General features: G+C 40.5%; 1 protein-coding gene across 3 annotated transcripts in view; it reads left to right on the forward strand.

The window, feature by feature from the left end:
• The window catches only part of C2CD3 (C2 domain containing 3 centriole elongation regulator), a 126,845-nt gene that overhangs the window by 64,644 nt on the left and 42,123 nt on the right, over positions 1-20,078 (forward strand). For all 3 annotated transcript variants that reach the window (XM_082411220.1, XM_082411221.1, XM_082411219.1), the window contains exons 18-24: positions 96-279; positions 1,253-1,425; positions 2,520-2,643; positions 5,341-5,609; positions 6,112-6,201; positions 9,162-9,764; positions 11,832-12,170. In XM_082411220.1, the coding sequence (XP_082267346.1) occupies positions 96-279; positions 1,253-1,425; positions 2,520-2,643; positions 5,341-5,609; positions 6,112-6,201; positions 9,162-9,764; positions 11,832-12,170 (1,782 nt within the window). The remainder of the gene's footprint in view (positions 1-95; positions 280-1,252; positions 1,426-2,519; positions 2,644-5,340; positions 5,610-6,111; positions 6,202-9,161; positions 9,765-11,831; positions 12,171-20,078) is intronic.

Genomic DNA, 20,078 nt, shown 5'->3' on the forward strand with positions numbered 1-20,078 from the left:
GAAGGCGGATTCTTAACCACTGGACCACCAGGGAAGTCCCTGTAAAACACTAAATGATGTGTTGGATTATTCTGAACTGCTTTTCTTTTCCAAAGGATTCACTCTGAAGCCTTTCAGATCTTCAACCACACTCTGCGTTCCAGACCCCATCTTTAATAGTGAGCACCGTCACTCTCTCCTGTTGCCAGCTGAAATTCCAGTGCAAAGGCTCCTACTCGGTGCCTTCTCTGCACACGGGCTTGTACCTGGAGGTGGAGTCCAGTTTGAAATCTGGTGCAGGTACAGTGTGGAGAACCCATGCCTGTGCCTAGGAAGGAAGTGCACAGTCACAGAGCATCCTTCCCTTAATTAGCCCAGGTTGGATTATAAGCAAGCAAAGAGCCCCCTTCTGCCCTGTTTAATATTATTTAGGTTTGATAATGACTCTTGTCCAGATTTTACTGAAATCTGTTCAGTTATTAGGCTCTTGGGAGCAGTTGTATCTCATACTTCTAACCATTACTTACATTTGGAAGAGAAGTTTTAGTTTTATCTCCTACTGTCACTTAAATGTATCAGTCACCTTTTTTCTGCTTCTCTTTCTGCCTTATATAGTTCAGGCCCTCACTATATCATGCCTAAATTATTGTAATACCCTCTTAACTGGTCTCCCCACTTCTAGAATCGTTTCTTGTAATCCGTTCTTCCCACCACCAGAAGAGTGGCCTTTGTAAAATATAATTCCACTCATGGCACAGACTTCGGCAGATTTCCAGGAAAGATAATGGCATGAATACAGATGTTTAACCTCCCCCTTTGCATCCTCACCCCCAAAAAACCAACTAAAATAATTTTAACGTGAGGAGGAAATAGAGTAGGTACTAACAGATCCTCATCGCCCCTTCAGATTTGAGGGACATGGGCCTGAAGCCATAGAAGAGATTGGAACTGCACTACTTAGAACCACTTGTGCTGCAGGATGGATGCTCTCAGGAGTGGCTACTCCCAAAGGGCCAAGCCAGATGCAGATTCCTCAAACAGAAAACCTGTGAGAAGCTGGGCTTTGTCTTGAACACAGGGTATAATTTATGGGGTTCTTCCTCCAAGTAATGGACAGTAAATCCAGCCAGACACAGCCACAGCTGTATACCAGAAATACAGAACAATCAGGCGCCAAAGATAACTAGATACTGAAAGCTGATCCCTGGGGCAGAGTGAATCATTCATCCACCTTATTCTTTCAACTGACAGCTTGTGCTTTTGTGGCTTACAGGTACTATTATCCTAATGTGAGAGACCAGATGGTCGCCAGAGGAACCTTGCCATTATCGAGGATCTGTGCCACTGTAACCATGCAGCGCCGTGAGGATGTGGGAATGCAGACCTTTAATCTCCCTTTAACCCCCAGGCTTGAGAATAGGAATGAACTAAGGAACCAATCATCAGGTAATTGAAGACTAGTTTATCTTTCCCTAGTATATAGAAATATCCATTTTCTCTCTAAATTAGTGATTCTTCACATTTTGTGGTACTTACCCTTTTAAGAATCTGATAAAAACTAGGAGACACCTTCTCTTAGAAAATGAGTGTAGAATATACACTGCAAATTTTGCATATAATTTTAGAAAATTCATAGTTATGTAGACTCTGTATATAAATGTTGCTTGTCTCATCTCACCTCTAACTTCAGCAAGTATTTGATAAGCCCTCATGGCATAAAACCTAAGTATCATATAGATGTACTCAGAGAATTATTATTCTAAGGCAACATGATGTAGGATTGGAAGAATATAGTCAGCATGAACTGGGAATTCACTGTGAGGGAGGAAGAAGTCAGGATTTAAAGTTAGAAGAGATTAGTTAGAATTTGGAGTTTTGAATTATATCCTAATGGTTCCATCTGGATGACCCACCCTCCAAATACATCATGAATAACTAGAATTAGCCTTCTAAATCAAGTTACTGTTCATTCTTACTGTAGAGTATCTGCCCAAACAAAAGGTTTTATCTTGCTATGATTAAGATTGAGTTGTTCCTCCTGACCCTCACTGATAGCTTGTTCTATTGTTCCTTAAAGCTTTCCCTGAAATGTGATAGGAGAATTTTTATAAAAAGATGGCATGTGAAGATGTTTAAGGTGGTGGTAGTAGGAGGGTGACAGAAATATATGAGTGCAAAAACCTTTTAAAGGTTTAAAAAAGAAGAAAGGTTAGAGTCCATCTCAATTCTATAAAAATAACTGGGATTAAGTTATGCCTCTGATAGTTAATGTGATTTTGGCAAGCAGTTGAATCTCTGAGCCATAGTTTCTTGGATATAAAGTGAAAATAGTGACGTCTGTTCTGCTTTATTAATCCTAAAGTACAATAATATAATGTGATTCTGACCACAGATTGTTTCACTGCTAAGGCCCCATATTGTTCATTAGGGTTATAGTGTTTATCCTCTTTCTTCCTTCCTGACTAGACTTGGGGTTTGGTAGAACAGAGATTATTCCAACCAACCTTCTTTTCATTTTTCCTTTTGCCCTCATTCTTTAGGTTTACTGGATGTGGGCCTAAGGTACAGGTGTACTCCAAGGACAGCGGAGGGAGTTGTTGCAGCCCGAGCCGTCTGCATCTCAGTCCAGATTATCAGAGCCTGTGGTTTGCAAGCAGCAGCCAAGTAAGTTCACCTTAGAAAAGCAGTTCTCAAAGCAAACCTTTCTCCACTGCAGTCCACATGATATGTGATGTCCAAATAATGTAAAACTTTCTTGCATACAATTTCCAGTTTATTAAACACAACTCTACTCTTTTTCTCTTAAGAAAGCATATAGGAATATAAGTGAATAAATCACTTGCAAATTTTGCTGTTTTAACTGTTATTAGCAATTTAGTTCCTTGACCTTTTCCAGCGATTTTATCCTCTACCCTACTTACCCTCTTATTCCCAAGGTCAGACCCTATGCCCACCAACCATGCCAGGACCAATCACCACTACACCTCCTCTATAGTCTCTCATGTTCAATCTCTGAGTACCACCTCCTATTTTTCTAGCTTATTCCCCTTTAGTCTGTTCTCAGTACAGAAGCCAGTGATCTTATGGAAACTTAAATCAGGTCTTGACACACATCTACTTAAAACCCACCAATGCCTTTCCATCTCATTCAAAGTAAAAGCCAGAGTCTTTAAAATGGCTGTAAGACCCCACATGATCTGACCCCGTTATCTTTATGACCTCCTCTCTTCCTGGTAGTTGCTGCTCTACTCACTCCATTCCAGGCACTGGCTTTCTTATTACTTCTGAACACACCACGCTCTTTTTCCCCTCAAGGCCTTTGTCTTGCTCTTTTCTCTGCCCGAAACACTGTTTCTATATATAAACAGCATGGCCCTCTCTTCCCTCCTTCAGGTCTTCACTCATTCTTCTCTCTAATTTGGATGTTCTTCCTCCTTTTGTCCTCTAAACAAGCTTCTGTTTTCTTCAAGACTTTGCAGCCTTCCTCTGTCTCTCCTACATGTAGATAGAATCGGTGCTTTGTCCTTTGTCTATTAGCACCTTGGTTGCAGCACATATCACTCTGTTTCAATTATTTGCATACATGAGTTTTCCTCACCTAGGCTGTGAGTTCCTGTAGACACAGACACTGCCTGAACTCCTCTCTGTCCCCGCCACCACATAGCATAGTTCTAGCACGTATCAGGTGCCCAGTAAGGAGAACTAGATCACGATCCTGAGGCAGGCTAGCTCACTTTGGACATGAATTCAAGAAAGAGGCAAGTGCTCCTTAACATTTTTTTTTTTTTTAAATCTCATCTTTAGTCTCAGAAACTTCTATCTTTTTTTTTTTTTTTTAAAGACTTTATTTATTTATTTATTTATTTATGGCTGTGTTGGGTCTTCGTTTCTGTGCGAGGGCTTTCTCTAGTTGTGGCAAGCGGGGGCCACTCTTCATCGCGGTGCGCGGGCCTCTCACTGTCGCGGCCTCCCTTGTTGCAGAGCACAGGCTCCAGACGCGCAGGCTCAGTAATTGTGGCTCACGGGCACAGTTGCTCCGCGGCATGTGGGATCTTCCCAGACCAGGGCTCGAACCCGTGTCCCCTGCATTGGCAGGCAGACTCTCACCCACTGCGCCACCAGGGAAGCCCTTAACTTTTTCCCTTGTTACAACTTAGGGTCAGATTATTTACCTTTAACTTCATAGTCGCTAAATAACTAATGGGATTACTTCCATGTGAGATCTGACACTGAAGTAGCTGGTAAAATGTTCAGTCTAATTAATATTTTTCCTCACTAAATTCTCCAAATAGACTTTTCCAATAATTGCTTGAGAACATCTTAGTGTTAGTGAGATGCCAGGGCAGTTTTTTAATCATGTTTTCTCATATATTCAAACTCTTGATGGTTTCTCATTGTCAGTAGCAGTGGTCTCCTAATTTTAATTTTACATTCCTATTAATAAAAAAATAAAAATTTAGCATACTCTCTAAATATGTGTATACTTATTCATGTATAAGTCATCTTCATGTACTACTACACTAATATATACACTATAAAATATACCAGAGGGTAGTAAAACTTTAATATATGAGATAACAACTCTAAAAGTTTTAATAATTTTTTTCCTATGCCCAAATAGTTTACCCTATGAACCCCCTAGATTGTACTTACTCCACTTTAGGGTAGTGGTCCACAGGATAAGGTCCAACCTGCTTGCTCAACGTGGCATTCAAGACCCTTCAAAATATCTTAATCTGAGTCTTGAAAGAAGAGTAGGAGTTAATCATAATGCCCAAGAGAGCTGAAGATTATTCTGGTCAAAGAGAAGAACATGTGCAAAGGCCATGGAGGCATGAAACTTGTGTATAACGGAGTACCTGTTGTGGGTAAGACCCAGCCCGGGTCAGAATTCTTAAACATGGTGTTAAATTAACTACTGTTTAATTGACAGAGAAGGACTTGGAATTTCGATACTCAGTAGACCTCAGAGAGACTGAGTAATAGATAAGAAACTCAGTTGCTTTTCTCTCTGGGAACTCACAGGGAAAGTCAGATTAGATGGCAGGCACTTTTTTGTAAGTCCCGCGTTTGGTCTGTGTTGCGCTTTCAAGAAAAAAGGGCAAGAAGCCAGACCAGTACAATGGAGTGTCCTTGTAGTATCACTCTAGTAGGCAGATGACTATTGTCTCCCTCATATACACGTACACTGTGATACCGAGATTACTAAGAAAACACATAGTGGCATTGCCAAAAACCTAAATAGGAAACACATGGCTGGTTAGTGTTCTTGGTGGCCTTGTGGAAATGGTGATGTTTTCTAGGCAGTCAAGCTGATTTCTGATATTACCTCCTTCTCATTCCCACCCTTCTCCCCTACAGGGCTTTGGCTGAGCAGGAACCTGCTCTGCAGTTTAGTGCCACAGTCGGGGTCAATGCCTTTGTCACCACTCATCTGTCCTTCCTGCCCAAGGGAGAACAGCGCCAAACCCGCCCTGTGGCCTGTTCCTTCTGCCCTGAGTTCTCCCATCACAGTGAATTCTCATGTAACTTGGTAACTCAACACTGCAGTGGAGAAGCCTGTTTCCTGGCAGAGTTGTTGGAGTTTGCAGAAGTTACTTTTGCTATTTATCATGAAGATACCAAGTCAGGTGAGCACCAAATGACTCACAATCAAAATTTAAAAAGGCTGTGTTTTGAATGGCATAGCACTTCCTAGGAGATACATGCTGAAGTGTTTAGGGGTGAGGAGTCATATTCTCTGCAATTTACTTCTGAAGGGTATAGCAAAAATATGTAGAATATGTACTGAGTGTGTTTGAGAGAATGTAGAGAGAGGTAAAGCAAATGTGTCAAGATGTTAGTGGGTGAATCTAGGTGAAGGGTATATAGGAGTTCATTGTAGTATTCTTTTAACTTTTCTGTATGCCTGAATTTTTCAAAATTTAAGTGTGTGCATACACATACTTAATGATTTAATTAAAATGATTTAGAGGGCATTCAAGTTTTGACTGGAGCAAGATGATCTCTAATGCATCTTCCAACACTGAAATTCACTGAGTGTAAGTGGAGGATTATATGGCTATATTGTAATACAAGCCCTTTGGTCGGTAGACCACCAAGTAATTTCTCTTTCTTTGTTTGATTTAACAGCCAGTGATATAACCAGTATCCACTCATTCAAAGATTATCTGCTTGGAGTAGTAAAGATTCCAACAAAAGATCTGCTGATCAAGAGATCTGGTAGGGATCCTGAATTATCACTTTCTCATCCTACCCTTTCCCATTCACTTCCCTGCAAGAGATCATCTTGTCTGGCTCTCTTGCAAGATATGCAAAAAAAAAAAAAAAAAACCTCTTAACACATGCTTCTGAATTATCCCAAATACCTCAGAGGTTTTCTCAAAAACATTTTAAGTCCTTTCCTAATCATTTCAAAGGCCTTCTAATAAAGCAAAGAAGCTCAAAACATTGTACTGTCATCTTACTCCAGGAAAGATAATGATGGTGATACTACTTATAATAAATATGGCAATACCCATTGCATTATATAGCACTTTGTAAAATATTTTCTCAGATCTTATTTGAGCCTCATGGTAACTCTTACTGATGGGGATACAGGATTATCTTCATTTGACAGATGAGAAAACTTAGGCTTACAGAGGTTTAAGTGATTTGTCAACCACACAGCCAGGTAGTAGAGTACTAGAAATCAAATCCAGATTTGCCTATTCTTTTTCACTATACTCTCCTCTTTCACTGAAGAAGGAATAAGGGTATGAGGTAAAGACCCAAAAGAAGGCACAACCACCAGGGCAGTAGTCTGAAAATATTGGTCCCGTCCTACATTTTACTAGCTCAGTGACCTTGACAGAGTGACCTTGACCTCTCTGAGCCCCACTTACCTTATGGATGGAGACTGTTAATGCTGACCAGTCTACGAGGTAGGAATCAATGAAATAGGATATATAAAGTACCTGACACATAGTAGGCACTCAGTAAATGTTAGTTTTCCTTCTCTTGCCCATCTTCCTCCCTAGGACTGTATAATCTAGTTTCCACAATTTTATCACACGTCTCCCAAATTTAATTGTGAATTGAAGTTTGAGCAATACTCAATAAACAGGTACTATGTGCCTGCCAGAGAGAAGTCTCTACAACTTGATATAGGGTTCAAATCTCACTTCTGTCACTAACTGTTTGTGATCTAGAACAAGTCAGTTCATCTCTCAGATCCATAGTTTCCTCATCTCTAAAAATGGAAATAATAAGATCTTTGCAAGATTATCGAAGCATTCAATGAAATTATACACGTGAAAGATCTTTGCACAGGACTGGGCACATAGGACACCTCAGTCTCCTTCCTTCTGAAACTTACTACAGAGTTTGTCAGAGAATAGGCACCATCTGAGAAATCCCACCTTCACAAATTAAATTTAACCCCTTGGAAATAAACCTTTTAGACAGTTTGGAATGTATCATTTGTCTTTATATTCAGTTATTCTACAGTGAACATTCTATTTTGTTTCTTCCTGCCAGTAATCTCAATTACAGAATCACAGACCAAGAGGAATGATCTAATCCACTTACATGCTGAAGTGGTGTGAAATTTTTTATGTATTTGTATTTGTACATTTTTCTGGAGATAACTTTCATTAGAGCCAAAGGGGTCTGTGACCAAATAATGTTAAGAAGCACTAGGTTGTGAGGAAATTAATACCCAAGTGATGAGAAATTACTAAAGCCAAAACCATAGGTTCTTAGACCGACCAAGTCAAGTGGAGTCATAGAGATCAACCTCCTCATTGCAGTGTCCTCATTTTATAAACGAAAACTTGGAAGGCCCAAAAAAATTAAATGCCTTTTCCAAAAATCATAACACCTTAAGTGGCCTTTGGCAAATTAATAAGTCTGAATCTTCCCGTCTATAATTTTAATTAATACAAAACCTTTCTCAGAAAATTGCTGTGAATATTATACCAATCCACAATCTGTTTTACGTAATTATGAAATCCAAAAAGCTCAGAAAGTCAAAAGTTTTTTATTAACTCATTAAGCAGCCAAACCTGACCTCAACTGACATGAGACTATTTAGTCTTTATTTTCTGACTTAGGCCACTGCCTGATTATATAGCTTTATTGGAACACATTGTGCCCATTCATTTACATATTTTCTGTGTCCACTTTCTCACTACAACAACATAGCTGAATAGTTGCAACAGAGACCATATGGCCCAAAAGCCTGAAATATTTACTCTCTGGCCTTTTACAGAATAAGTTTACCAACCCCTGACCTATGTGACCACTGACTAGTACATAATATTCAGTTTAGGTACCAGTATCTTTCTAAAATCTGAAAATTTTTAAATTCAAAAACAAATCTGACCCTAAGGGTTTTAGATAAGATATTGTGAACTTATAATAGGTGGTGTGTAGACTTTAAAGCCAGCTAGGCCTGGGTTCAAATCCTGGCTCTACCTCCTGATAGCTATAATGACTTGGGCAGGTCTCTTCCATTTCCTCATCTGCAAAATAGGGATTATTATCCCATTTAATCCTCGGAACTTCACAGGGTTATTAAGAGAATTAAATGAAGTAATATATATAAAGCATAAGAGAATTTCTGACACATAACAGATGCTCAGTAACAAGTAGCTAATATTTTAAATTGTTATTTTGAAATCTAGTGCCTGGTCCTTGGTATGTGTTCATTAAGTGGCAATTCCCTTGGTGAAAGACCGGGGGCTAGACCCCAGATCTCCTGATCTTGTCCCATGCCTTCTCCATTGTACTCATAGTACCATAATAATATTTCACATTTTTTATTTTCTTTCACAGCTCTTCCAAAATCATTATCTCATTTGACAATTATAATAAGGTTGTCTGGTAGGCAAGATCAGCACTATTTTTCCCATTTGTCAGGTAAGGAAATAGGGCTGAGAGAAATTAATGGCTTACCCAGACTGAACCACTAGTTTTGGGCTGAGCCAAGAAGAAAATGCAGGTCTTCCAGCTCCTAGCCTTTGTTCTTCAACGTGATCTCATTGTCTTTCAGTGGTCAGATGAAACAAACTTCAATGCACTGTGGATATATGTTTTCTCTTCTGTCTTGGCCCAGGGTGATAGTGGCTGCGGGGTGGAAAGTGGCTAAGTCTTTTTACTTTTAAAACAATAATTGAAAAATCTTCCTTTTCTTTCATAAGGGATCACAGGATGGTATCCTATCATTTTGCCAGAAGAGGGGGCCCTGCCTCACGGCTTGGAGCTCATGCAGAAGATTGTGGGTGGTCTGGAGCTTTCCATTTCCTTCACCCATCCTGGAGACAGAGAGCGGGTGTTGGAAGCTGCTGAGCTATTGGGCTGGAGCTTTGAGAATAATCTGAAGGATGTTGTCAAGATGGATGAAGAGGAGCCAGCCACTGTTACCATCTCCACCCCGAGGCTCTGGCTGCCCATCCACTGCGTGCTGCTTGCTGGCCAGAAGCACATTCACAAGAACACATATTGCTACCTCCGCTACAAGCTGTACGATCATGAAGGCTTTTGGACCCCTCTCAAGAAGCCTAAGGAATCTACAAACAAAAAGCAGGTCATGGTTACTTTCAAGGCATCCAAAAGAGCAGAAGTCACTAGGAGCCCATCACTGCTTTGGTACTTCAGAGAGGAGAGGTTAGAGATCCAGGTGTGGCGGGCTTATGGCAATGACAGTGTGGAGAGGCCCCATCAGACAGACAGCTGGATTGGCTCAGCCTATGTGGACCTGGCCAGACTTGGGGAGAGGTCAGCAAGGACACTAACTGTCAGTGGTAAGTGAGGAACCAGCCTTAGCACTTGTGGTTTGAGCACCTGCTGCTCCATGACAAGCACTGTGTGAGACACCCTCTCAGACATTTTTTTATTTGATCCTCCCAGCAATCCTGTGAGGTAGGTATCAAACCTGTTTTTCAGTCATGAAAATGGAGGCTCAGGTAGGTTGGGTAACTGCCCAGGGTCACATGCTAGTAAGTGTTCTTTCCATTGTTGCATGTTGAAAGATTAATAGTAATTTAGTAATGCTTCTTAAAACTACAGAGATTTCAGAAGGAGGTTCGCTGGATGCTTTAAGAAGGGCATTATCTAGTGACAGTGTACCTTAGTGGAGTCTAAGGTATACTGTCTGAGATCTAAGAACTGGTGCTGAACTTTGTAGCCTTAGACTACATCCAAATTCATAAGGTTGTTGCACCTAACATAGTGTCTAGAACATTGTAAGCCCTCAGTTAATACATGTAAAATAAAAATGAGTGAATTTAGGAGACTACCTTTAACCACCTGTATAAGAGCCTATATTATAATCTAGAATGTTGGTTTTTAAATACACTGAAAAGCATACCTGCTAATGAGATTAAGATATCCTCTCTCTCTGGTCAGCACATCTTGGAATCATAAAATCTACGTGGTAATAAACTGGTTTGAAAGGAGAAAGGTAACATTTTGCAAGTGGCACTATGGGTGCTTTTCTTTCAAACATTTGTTCAGTATTTGCTACATGTACTTGGCCCTGGGAATTCAAAGATGAGTCAGAAATAGTTAATGAGCTTATAGTCTAAGGGGAGAGTGGAGTAGTAAATAAACAATTACAGCAAAGTATAAGAACTATGAAAAAGGTATTCTCAGTGGCACTATGGGAGCACAGGGACACAACATCTCTTTGGTTCAAGGACAGCATCTCAGTGGAAGTGATGATGCTTGACCTGAGTTACAGAGGATTTAGGAGTAAGTCACGAAAAGGGGGAAAGAAGGGTTTTCTAAACGGAAACAGCGTGGGTGAAGGCACAGAGGCAGGAAGCAGTTTGATACGTTTTAGGCGCCATAAGTAATTTGGTACTGCTGGGTCACAGGATATATAGTTTGGGAAATGATGGGAGATGAAGCTAGACAGCTGGGCAGGAGTACTATGTTGAAGGCCTCTTCTAAGCAGGAGAGTTTGGACTTTTTTGTGAGAGCTATGGAAAGCTATTTTAATGGCTTCTGAAGAGAAGAGTGACACAGCTTTGCTTTCTAGATAAATAAGGCTGGCAACTATAGTACAGATTGAATTGGAGACGGCCAGACTAGACTCTTTACAAACGTCATATTTATTCATCTTGACATTCCTGTAAGGTTAGTTATTTCCCCCACTATACGGTTGAAGAAACTGAGTCACAACCCTATTTTAGCTCTGTTAGCCTTGTGCTCTGACCCTGTTGTTGAGCGGGTGACCCAAGCTAAAGAGGGAGAACTGAGCATCTGGGTGATCATCCCGGATTCTCTGGTTCTCTCTGGACCCAGCAGGTATAATTCTGGCTCTGTTGAGCACCTCATCAAATGCCGTGTGCCCTATTTTATCTGGGCTGGCCTAGAGTCACTTCAAAGAGACTACAGAAAAAGTCCTCGAAGTGTGCAAGGCTCACTTGAACTAAAGTTCTTAAAGACAGGCTTTTAACTTCGCTCTGGTGGAACAAGTAGGTTTAGGAAACTGAATATAGATTTAGGGATCAGAACTCAAACACAAATACCTCTTTTTATTGAGGGATACCAAAGGCAGTATTCAACTTTTCAGATTGTCCATTCCCTCATACTTTTCCACTCCCACCAGCTTTTTATCCTCTTGCCTTGAAATCAGACCTCTCACTACTTTCCATTGTTGCAGGTAGTGATGGGCGGCGGGGGTGGGGGGGGGGCAGTAAAAACTCTCACAGTGTGTGTTAACTTCACAGTTTCTTTGCAAATTGGTATATTAGGGCCTGTAGCCCTGCCGAAGGAGAGAGGGCCACAAGCACCCTCAGAGAGCATCTCCAGGTTTAGAGAGTGTCCCTGCTTGCCTAGGCTTATCCTCCTTCATCCTCTTGCAGGTGTGTATCCTCTATTTGGACGAAATGCTTCCAACCTCTCAGGAGCTGCCTTGAGAGTTCATGTGGTTCTCTCCTCTCTTTCTTCACACCCTGGGCCCACTAATGAGCTGGACTCCATGGACTGCAGCAGCCACAGTGAGTCTGAGCAGCTCCCCAGAGGAAATGATGAGCTCCAGCTCTCTCCACCACATGACCACCAGAAGTCTCCGGCCTCCACCCAGGTCCCCTGCAGCAGCACCACAGCTGAAGTCTGCCTGGCCCAGGAGGGCCCTACTGCATTGGATGGAACTTTTGCAGTCAGTATCCTGGTAGAAAGAGCAATGCACTTGAGCTTGAAAGGTATGTTCTGCTCACTTATCCATAAACAGGTATCTGACTCCACAGGCTATGGTCCTGTCTTCACAAATCTTTCTAATCATGACAGGGTCTGGAAGAATTGTTAATCATCTTAATCATAATTATATTTCTCAAGCCTAAAGGTTTAAGCCAAGTGAAAGCCTTTCTGAGGCCCTAAGTGGGCCTTGTCAGTTATCCTAATTTTGCATATCATAAATTCCCCAGTCCAGAAACCTGAGTGTCAACTTAGATACTTCTCTTTTCCTTCTCCACCATCAAATCATCAGATCCATTAAAATTGTTGTATCTCTTAAATTTCTCTTAGATCTCTACCTTCTTCTCCATTCCTTCCAACTCAGGCCCTCTTCATTATGTACCTAGGGCCAAGGGTTCTTAGCATTGGATCCATAAGCCCACAGGGATCCAAGGATTAAAGTCAGGGTAGGTGAACTTGGATAGGAAAATAATTACATCTTTATTTTTATTAATCTCTAACTAAAATTGAACATTTCCTCCAGTTGTGAGTGTAAGCAATAGACCCTAGTAATATTAACAGTACCTGTGATGTTGTCAACAATAGAAATCACAGGTATTTTCATATCACATTTTAGTTACTGCAGATATCTTGGAATATCATTTATACCTGTCATTACTTCAAAATTACAGTAGTTATTAAACCTACAGTTAGATCTTGTTATGCATTAATAAAACTATAGTGATTACTATGTCACTGTTTTTTAATGTTTTGATAACTTATGCCAATATAATTTCATTTCTTTGTAATCTTATGTATTTTACAATAAGAATTAAAAAAAAGAATATATATATATTAGAAGAGGCCCATAGACTTCACCAGACAGCCAAAGTAATCCATGGCACAAGGAACCCCTGCCTTACTTTTTATTCAGCCTTGTAATCTCTCCTAAAATTTTCCCTTTTGCCATCACCCTTCTCTTTCACCTGCTTAATTCCCACTCCTCTCTCAAGACTCAGCTCAGACATCACCATTTACCAGAGTTTCTCTGACATAAAGGCTGCCTCCTGTTTGCTTTCCTAGCACTTTTGCCCTTTTTAATCATAGCATATATCACATGTACTAACATTGTTTGCATGATTTTCTTCTCCACTAGGTAGGGGCTGTTTAAGAGCAAAGACCTTATCTCATTCATTTATTCATTCATTATTCATTCATTCAGCAACAAAACTTACGTCGTATTTGCTCTATGTGAGCACTGTCCATGGTGCTGGGGATAATAAAGCAATGAACAAAACAGACAAAATAGTGCCCTTGTGGAGCTTACATTCTAGTAGGAATGTATTCAGCCCTGTATTTCCAATAAGTTGTGTGTGTTTGTGACTTTGAGCAAGTTACTGTCTCTCTGTATCTTGAATTTCTCATCTGTAAACGGCTGTGATTAACAGTTCTGAGATGTATGATGGTTCTGAGAGCCAGAAAACCATAGCTTTATGAGTCCAGAAGGTTTCAATATACATCTTCTGGTTTGGCCTCCCTACTTGGTTCCTATCAATTCTGTGTTGCCTCAGTTTTTCTGTGTATCCTTATTACTTTGGAACAGAAACAAAATTCATGCTCCTAGTAACTGTTGTCTGTCTTTCATTTCTATTTCTCCATATACACACTACCAACAGACATTACTTCCAGGATTATAAGCTTCTACAAAGACTCTGAGGTTCTCATCCTTCTCATAACCTTTGTGTGTCAGAGACCCTGAAACATTCTATCCCAGGACAAAGTCTTACCCACATAGTCTTGCTGTGCTTTATTAGAGATACTGAGGTCCATACTGTATGAGTCACAAAGTTGGGAAACAGTTTTTGCTTTTTTACTGCCCTACCAAAGCAGCCCATTTGTGACAAGTCTGATTTGTAAAAACTGAATTTTTTAAAAAGAGAAAAATAATACATGAATGAATTTAAGGAAAGCACAAAAAAAGCTTTGATTTTTTGCAAGAACTGTTTTGGTTTTTTGTTTTTGCATTGAAAATAAAATTTAATGTGCAAAAATATGGTTATATTCCATTTTAGGGGTTGCCCCCATATTGCAAAAAGCAAATATACTTGTAACTTCTCAATTAGACAGAGTTACATTTTTAAAATACAGCTTAACAATTGACAATAGTTTATTGAGCATCTCCTTGTGCCAAATTTTATTCTCTTTTTTGTACATTAATTATCTCATTTAATCCTTACCACAGTGGGGTTATTTTATGAACAGATTACAGTACATACCCATTTTATGAATGAGGAAACTGAAGCTCAAAAAGGTAAAATGACTTGAGTTACACAGTTAATAAGCTCTACAGAGCTGGAATTTGAATCCAGCTGTGTCTGGACCTAAAACCCGTGCTCTTTCCTCTATACCATCCTGACTGTTAGGTATGAGATAAACTGTGTTTACCAGTTAGTCCTGTTTACTCTCTGTATTTAAAAAGGTGCTTATGTACTATACACCCAGTCCTGTGCTTATATTGCAAGAATGGTGGTTCAGTTCATCAAGTAGTAAATCTGTGCCAGGCCAGTGCCAGGTACAGAAAGTGCAGAGCAAATGACACATGGTTTCTGTCCTCCAAGAGCTGATAACCCAGATAAGGGAATTAGCAACTACATGATTATTGATGTATAAAGCAGAATGCTCTATGGACCAGAAGGATAAGTAGTACAATATCTAGTCTCTAGACATGCAGATGGCCAAGAAGCACATGAAAAGCTGCTGAACATCACTAATTATTAGAGAAGTGCAAATCAAAGCTACAATGTGGTATCACCTCACACCAGTTAGAATGGGCATCATCAGAAAATCTACAAACAAGAAATGCTGGAGAGGGTGTGAAGAAAAGGGTACCCTCTTGCACTGTTGGTGGGAATGTAAATTGATACAGCCACTACGGAGAACAGTATGGAGGTTCCTTAAAAAAACTAAAAATAGAATTACCATATGACCCAGCAATCCCACTACTGGGCATATACCCAGAGAAAACCATAATTCAAAAAGACAAACACACCCTAATGTTCATTGCAGCACTGTTTACAATAGCCAGGTCATGGAAGCAAACTAAATGCCCATCGACAAATGAATGGATAAAGAAGTTGTGGTACATATATACAATGGACTATTACTCAGCCATAAAAAGGAACAAAATTAGGTCATTTGTAGAGACGTGGATGGATCTAGAGACTGTCATACAGAGTGAAGTAAGTCAGAAAGAGAAAAACAAATATAGTATGTTAGCACATGTATATGGAACCTAGAAAAATGGTACAGATGAACTGGTTTGCAGGGCAGAAATAGAGACACAGATGTAGAGAACAAACGTATGGACACCAAGGGGGGAAAGTGCTGGGGGGGATGGTGGTGGTGTGATGAATTGGGCGATTGGGATTGACATATATACACTAATATGTATAAAATAGATAACTAATAAGAACCTGCTGTATAAAAAATAAATAAAATTCAAAAAAAAAGAAACACAAAAAATATATATCTAGTGTCTAGAGAGTTTAGAAACAGAGAAATCAGACATATCTAAGAAATCAGAACTTTTTAGAATGAATATGATTTCAGAAAGGTGGGAATGAAATTCCAGGTAGTTATCTCTACTTGAACGAACATATTGAAGTGGGAAAGTGTATGTTCTAGACCTACTTGGAGCAAACATGGAGAATTGTGGTGGCAATTGATCCTCTTTGGCTGAAGTTCATCGTCATTACAAGGGATCTATAGAGAATCATGAAGATATAAATAAGAAAATTGCTGAACTGCAGCAAGGGCTCAACTAAAACTAATTGACACGGTTTTAGAGTGGCAGTGAACATACTGGTGGCACAATGCTTACTTTTTCCAGCAGTGCTTGGCTTCCTTTCCCTTCCAATCATAACATATGGCAAGCCATTCCCTGGGCCTTTGCTCATGCACCTTTCTTAGCCAGGATTCCTTTCTCCCTTCCCCAGTTACCAAATTCTCCCCAACATCCTGCACTTCCTCTTAGTCACCCTGTTCCAGCCACGCTGGCCTCTTTGCTTTTTCTTGAATGTATAGGCAGACTCCTGCTTGGGGCCTTTGAATCTGATGTTCTCTCTGTGCCTGGAATATTCCCCACTCCTGGCCTGTCTTTACTGAAATCACCGGCTCAGCAAGACCTTCCTTGGTCACCCATCTAAAATTACAGCCTTTCTCCAACAATACCTGTCCCTCTTTCCTGCGTTATTTTTTCCTATGGCCTTTAAATAGTGTATTTTGTTTATTTTCTGTCTTTCTAGAAAAAGATAAGTCCTACAGAGACAGAAATTTTTTGTTTTATTTACTGCTAAATCCCCAACACCTAGAACTGTGTATGACACATAATAAGCAGTAAATATTTGTTAAATGAGGGAGCAGATGAATATGAGACCTTGCTCAAATGCCCTTTTTCTCCTTTTAATACGTTCTCTGATTTTATGCTTTGCCTCTCCTGCAGGAAAGTTGCTTATGTGGAATTTAGCAGAGGAGAAGTTGCAGGGATTAATAGATTCACTCAACAAATAGTTATTAGGGTTCCGCTATGTCTAATACAGGGTATATAGGATCATGTCCTCTTACACAGAAGGTTTCTGTCACCTTTTCTCTATTCTCACTGCCTCCTTGCTTGTTCAGCCTTCAGAAACTTGGACTAATGGGGTAGCCCTTTCAATGATTGCTGTGAACAATATTCTCTTTCAATATCTTTTTCATTATACTACTGAGGTTATACTTATTACTTTGTACTGAAAATGTTTCTTAATGTGTCTCTCCACTAGGCTGCCTGTTCCTTGGGGACAGGGACTGTGTGTTTATTTCTGTGTCTCAACACATGGGTCTTCTTGATGCAACTAAGCAAGCATAATGTCCTCTTGTTTGTGAATATGATGCTCAACACCTCTCATATTTCTGGTATGAGTTACAAATCTGTAAATCACTTGTTATTTGGCCTCTTTCCATTTAGCCAGGGCAGATCAAGCTTCGGAGTGGACACTTTCAGAGGTCTGTTGTCTCCCAAGTCCTACCCTCGCAGTGATAGGCCCATATAGTCCTTCGCCCCGCAAATATTTGTGCTTCAGTCAGACCCTGTGTTGGGCCCTGAGTGTACAGACCAGCCCATCATCTCTCTGAAATTGCCTTCCCAATGATGATATAATAGAAAGACTTCTGGAATGGGAGTCAGAAGACTGGCTTCTGGCCCTAGCTAAGCCATTAACTTGCTTAGTGACTTTGGGCAAACCCAGTTCTCTTTTCCTCAGCTGTGAAATGTGATGGTCATATAAGATCATCTCTAAGATTCTCTTCACCTCTCATCTTCTAAGAATATGGTGCTGAGGGCAGCATATCCCACACTCTGTGAGTCAGCTATAAATTGCCAAGCTTTTGTGAAAACCATGTAGATGCTTCCTTAATATCCACGTTGGCTGTCCTCCTGCCTTCAACAGTGTTCTCTGTGTGTCTGTCCCTCTCACGCCTTAGAAGCTTCTTCCTTGAGGAAGGAAACGAATGATTCCTTAGTGCAAAGCTGCATGCAGAGGATTCACTAACAGCCCTGAATTATGCCTTAAACCTGAGGCAGCATAGTCCCCACTGTGGTCCTGGTTCTGAAATACAAGAGTTTCTTGGGTACTTTTGTTAGAAAAAGCTCTAAGGAACCTTCAAGAATCAGCTTCAGTACTCATAAGACTTGTGTACTTAACACTCAACATGACCAGTATCTCTAGCCCTGTCTTACAAATGAGGCAATCAAGGAACAGAAAGGTAAAGTGATTTGAGGTAATCTAAATTATACTCAGTGAAAATCAAAACCATCTTCAGTATCATCATCTTTTAGAGGCTCTCTTCCAACTACCCCGGCAGGGTTACGGGTCCTTCTGTGTCCCCACAGTCCCCTGTGCTTTTGGCATAGTCTTTATCTTATTGTATTATAATTATCTGTGTGTCTGCCTCCAGATCAAGAATCAGATCTGACTCATCTGTGCAGGTGTGCCACAGAGCAGCTGTCAGTTAATGTTAGCTTAACAAAACTGAACTAGGTTTTTATTAACATACAAATTTGGGCATTGCTTGAGGGAAAGTTTCCATCTGTTCACTCCAGGCCAGAGGGAGAGCTTTTCTCTTAACCAGGTAGAATTAATTAGAACTATTGCAATGGAATATCCCTGGAATAGGAGTTAGGAAACCTGGCTGGATCTTCCAAATGCTAGTTTACCAGATGTGTGACAAGCAAGCCACTTTACCTCTCTGTTCCTTGGTTGCCTTATTTGTAAAATAGAGATAGAGACACCCATCTTGTGTGATTATCAAGGATGTCATCAGCACAAGTTTAGTGCTGATAAGAAAACTGTAAGCTGTAAAGTGTTAAAAATAAGGGGTTGTTATTTTAATCTCATTGAAGCAATCATACCATTTTTTGATGCATAAAACTACTACTTTTCATACTTATGTTTACACAGGAAATCCAGTGAAAACTCTTAAAGTGGTAAAGCTGGCTCATCTCAAGTCCTCTTAACTGCTCTCAATGTGTGTCCCAACCCAGTAGGAAGTATAGCAGTTTTCATCTCGGCTGCCTCCAAAAGTATATCAGAACTTGACCTTTTCCAGGAAGGTAAACAGGCCCAGCTAAATTTCCAACCACAAGGGGAGAGCCAGGGGAAACCTGATAGACCCAAGCAGATTTCTTTATCACCTGCCTCTTTGGCTGAAAGGAGTATTTCTGTTCAAGACTGAATAAGGAACACTTTTTTTCCAAAGTAAAAATAGTACTTCTCTTTCAGGGACTTTAGCAAATAGCAGCCTCAAAATTAACGAACCTTAAAAGGGGGGTTGAGGTATGAGAGAGAGATCTGAGCAGTATTGGTATATATCTAGAATCATAGAATTTTATCGTAGGAAGTAATTTGAGAGCACATGTTTCTGATGAAGAAACTTGATGCCCAGAGAGCCAGAATGAAGTACCCAAAATGTCACACTAAATCAGTGGCAGAGTACACCAGAACCGAGGGGTCCTATCTCTCAGAACTACAGTTGGTCTTCTCTGCTGATCTCTCTCAGAGCATTCGGCACGCACACAAGGCAGCTTCTCTCTCTTCTCTAACCCTGGTAATCATCTGTAGACAAAGGGCAGCAGGGAGTCTGCAAACCTTTAATAAGGGCTGTGGGCCTACTCTGTGCATTAGTTTAGTGAGGGAAACACAGACACACACAGATTATTGTAGAATACTATGGAAGCTGCCAGTATAGAGGCAGATTATCTCTCCCTAGCTGTGAGGATTTATGACATTCTATTGGAAGAAATCAGTTGAGAAGCTTGAGACCTATTAATACTAAGGAAAATGGGAGACAGAGAGAGAGAGGTGAGATTGAGAGAGATGGAACCTGTGTCAGGGAGAGTCCAGTTACAGGAAACAACTCCCTCCGGCCATTTTATTTATTTATTTTTATAAATTTATTTATTTATTTATTTATTTTTGGCTGTGTTCGGTCTTCATTGCTGCGCACAGGCTTTCTCTAGTTGCAGCGAGGGGGACTACTCTTTGTTGCAGTGTGCGGGCTTCTCATTGAGGTGGCTTCTCTTGTTGCGGAGCATGGGCTCTAGGTGTGCGGGCTTCAGTAGTTGTGGCACACGGGCTTAGTTGCTCCACAGCATGTGGGATCCTCCCGGACCAGGGCTTGAACCTGTGTCCGCTGCATTGGCAGTCAGATTCTTAACTACTGCGCCACCAGGGAAGCTCCACTCCAGCCATTTTAAACAGAGAGGAGTTTAATATAGATTATTAAGGTACTTCAAATTATTGGAAGGGCTCAAGGAGTGGGCTCTAGGCTAAGCTTTCAGGAGAGAACCAGTAGATCTTTTAAGTTTGAAATACGGTGCCAACACTGCAGTCCAGTGATCG

This window comes from Balaenoptera physalus, assembly GCF_965194825.1.
Source record: "Balaenoptera physalus genome assembly, chromosome: 10".
Lineage (NCBI taxonomy): Eukaryota > Metazoa > Chordata > Mammalia > Artiodactyla > Balaenopteridae > Balaenoptera > Balaenoptera physalus.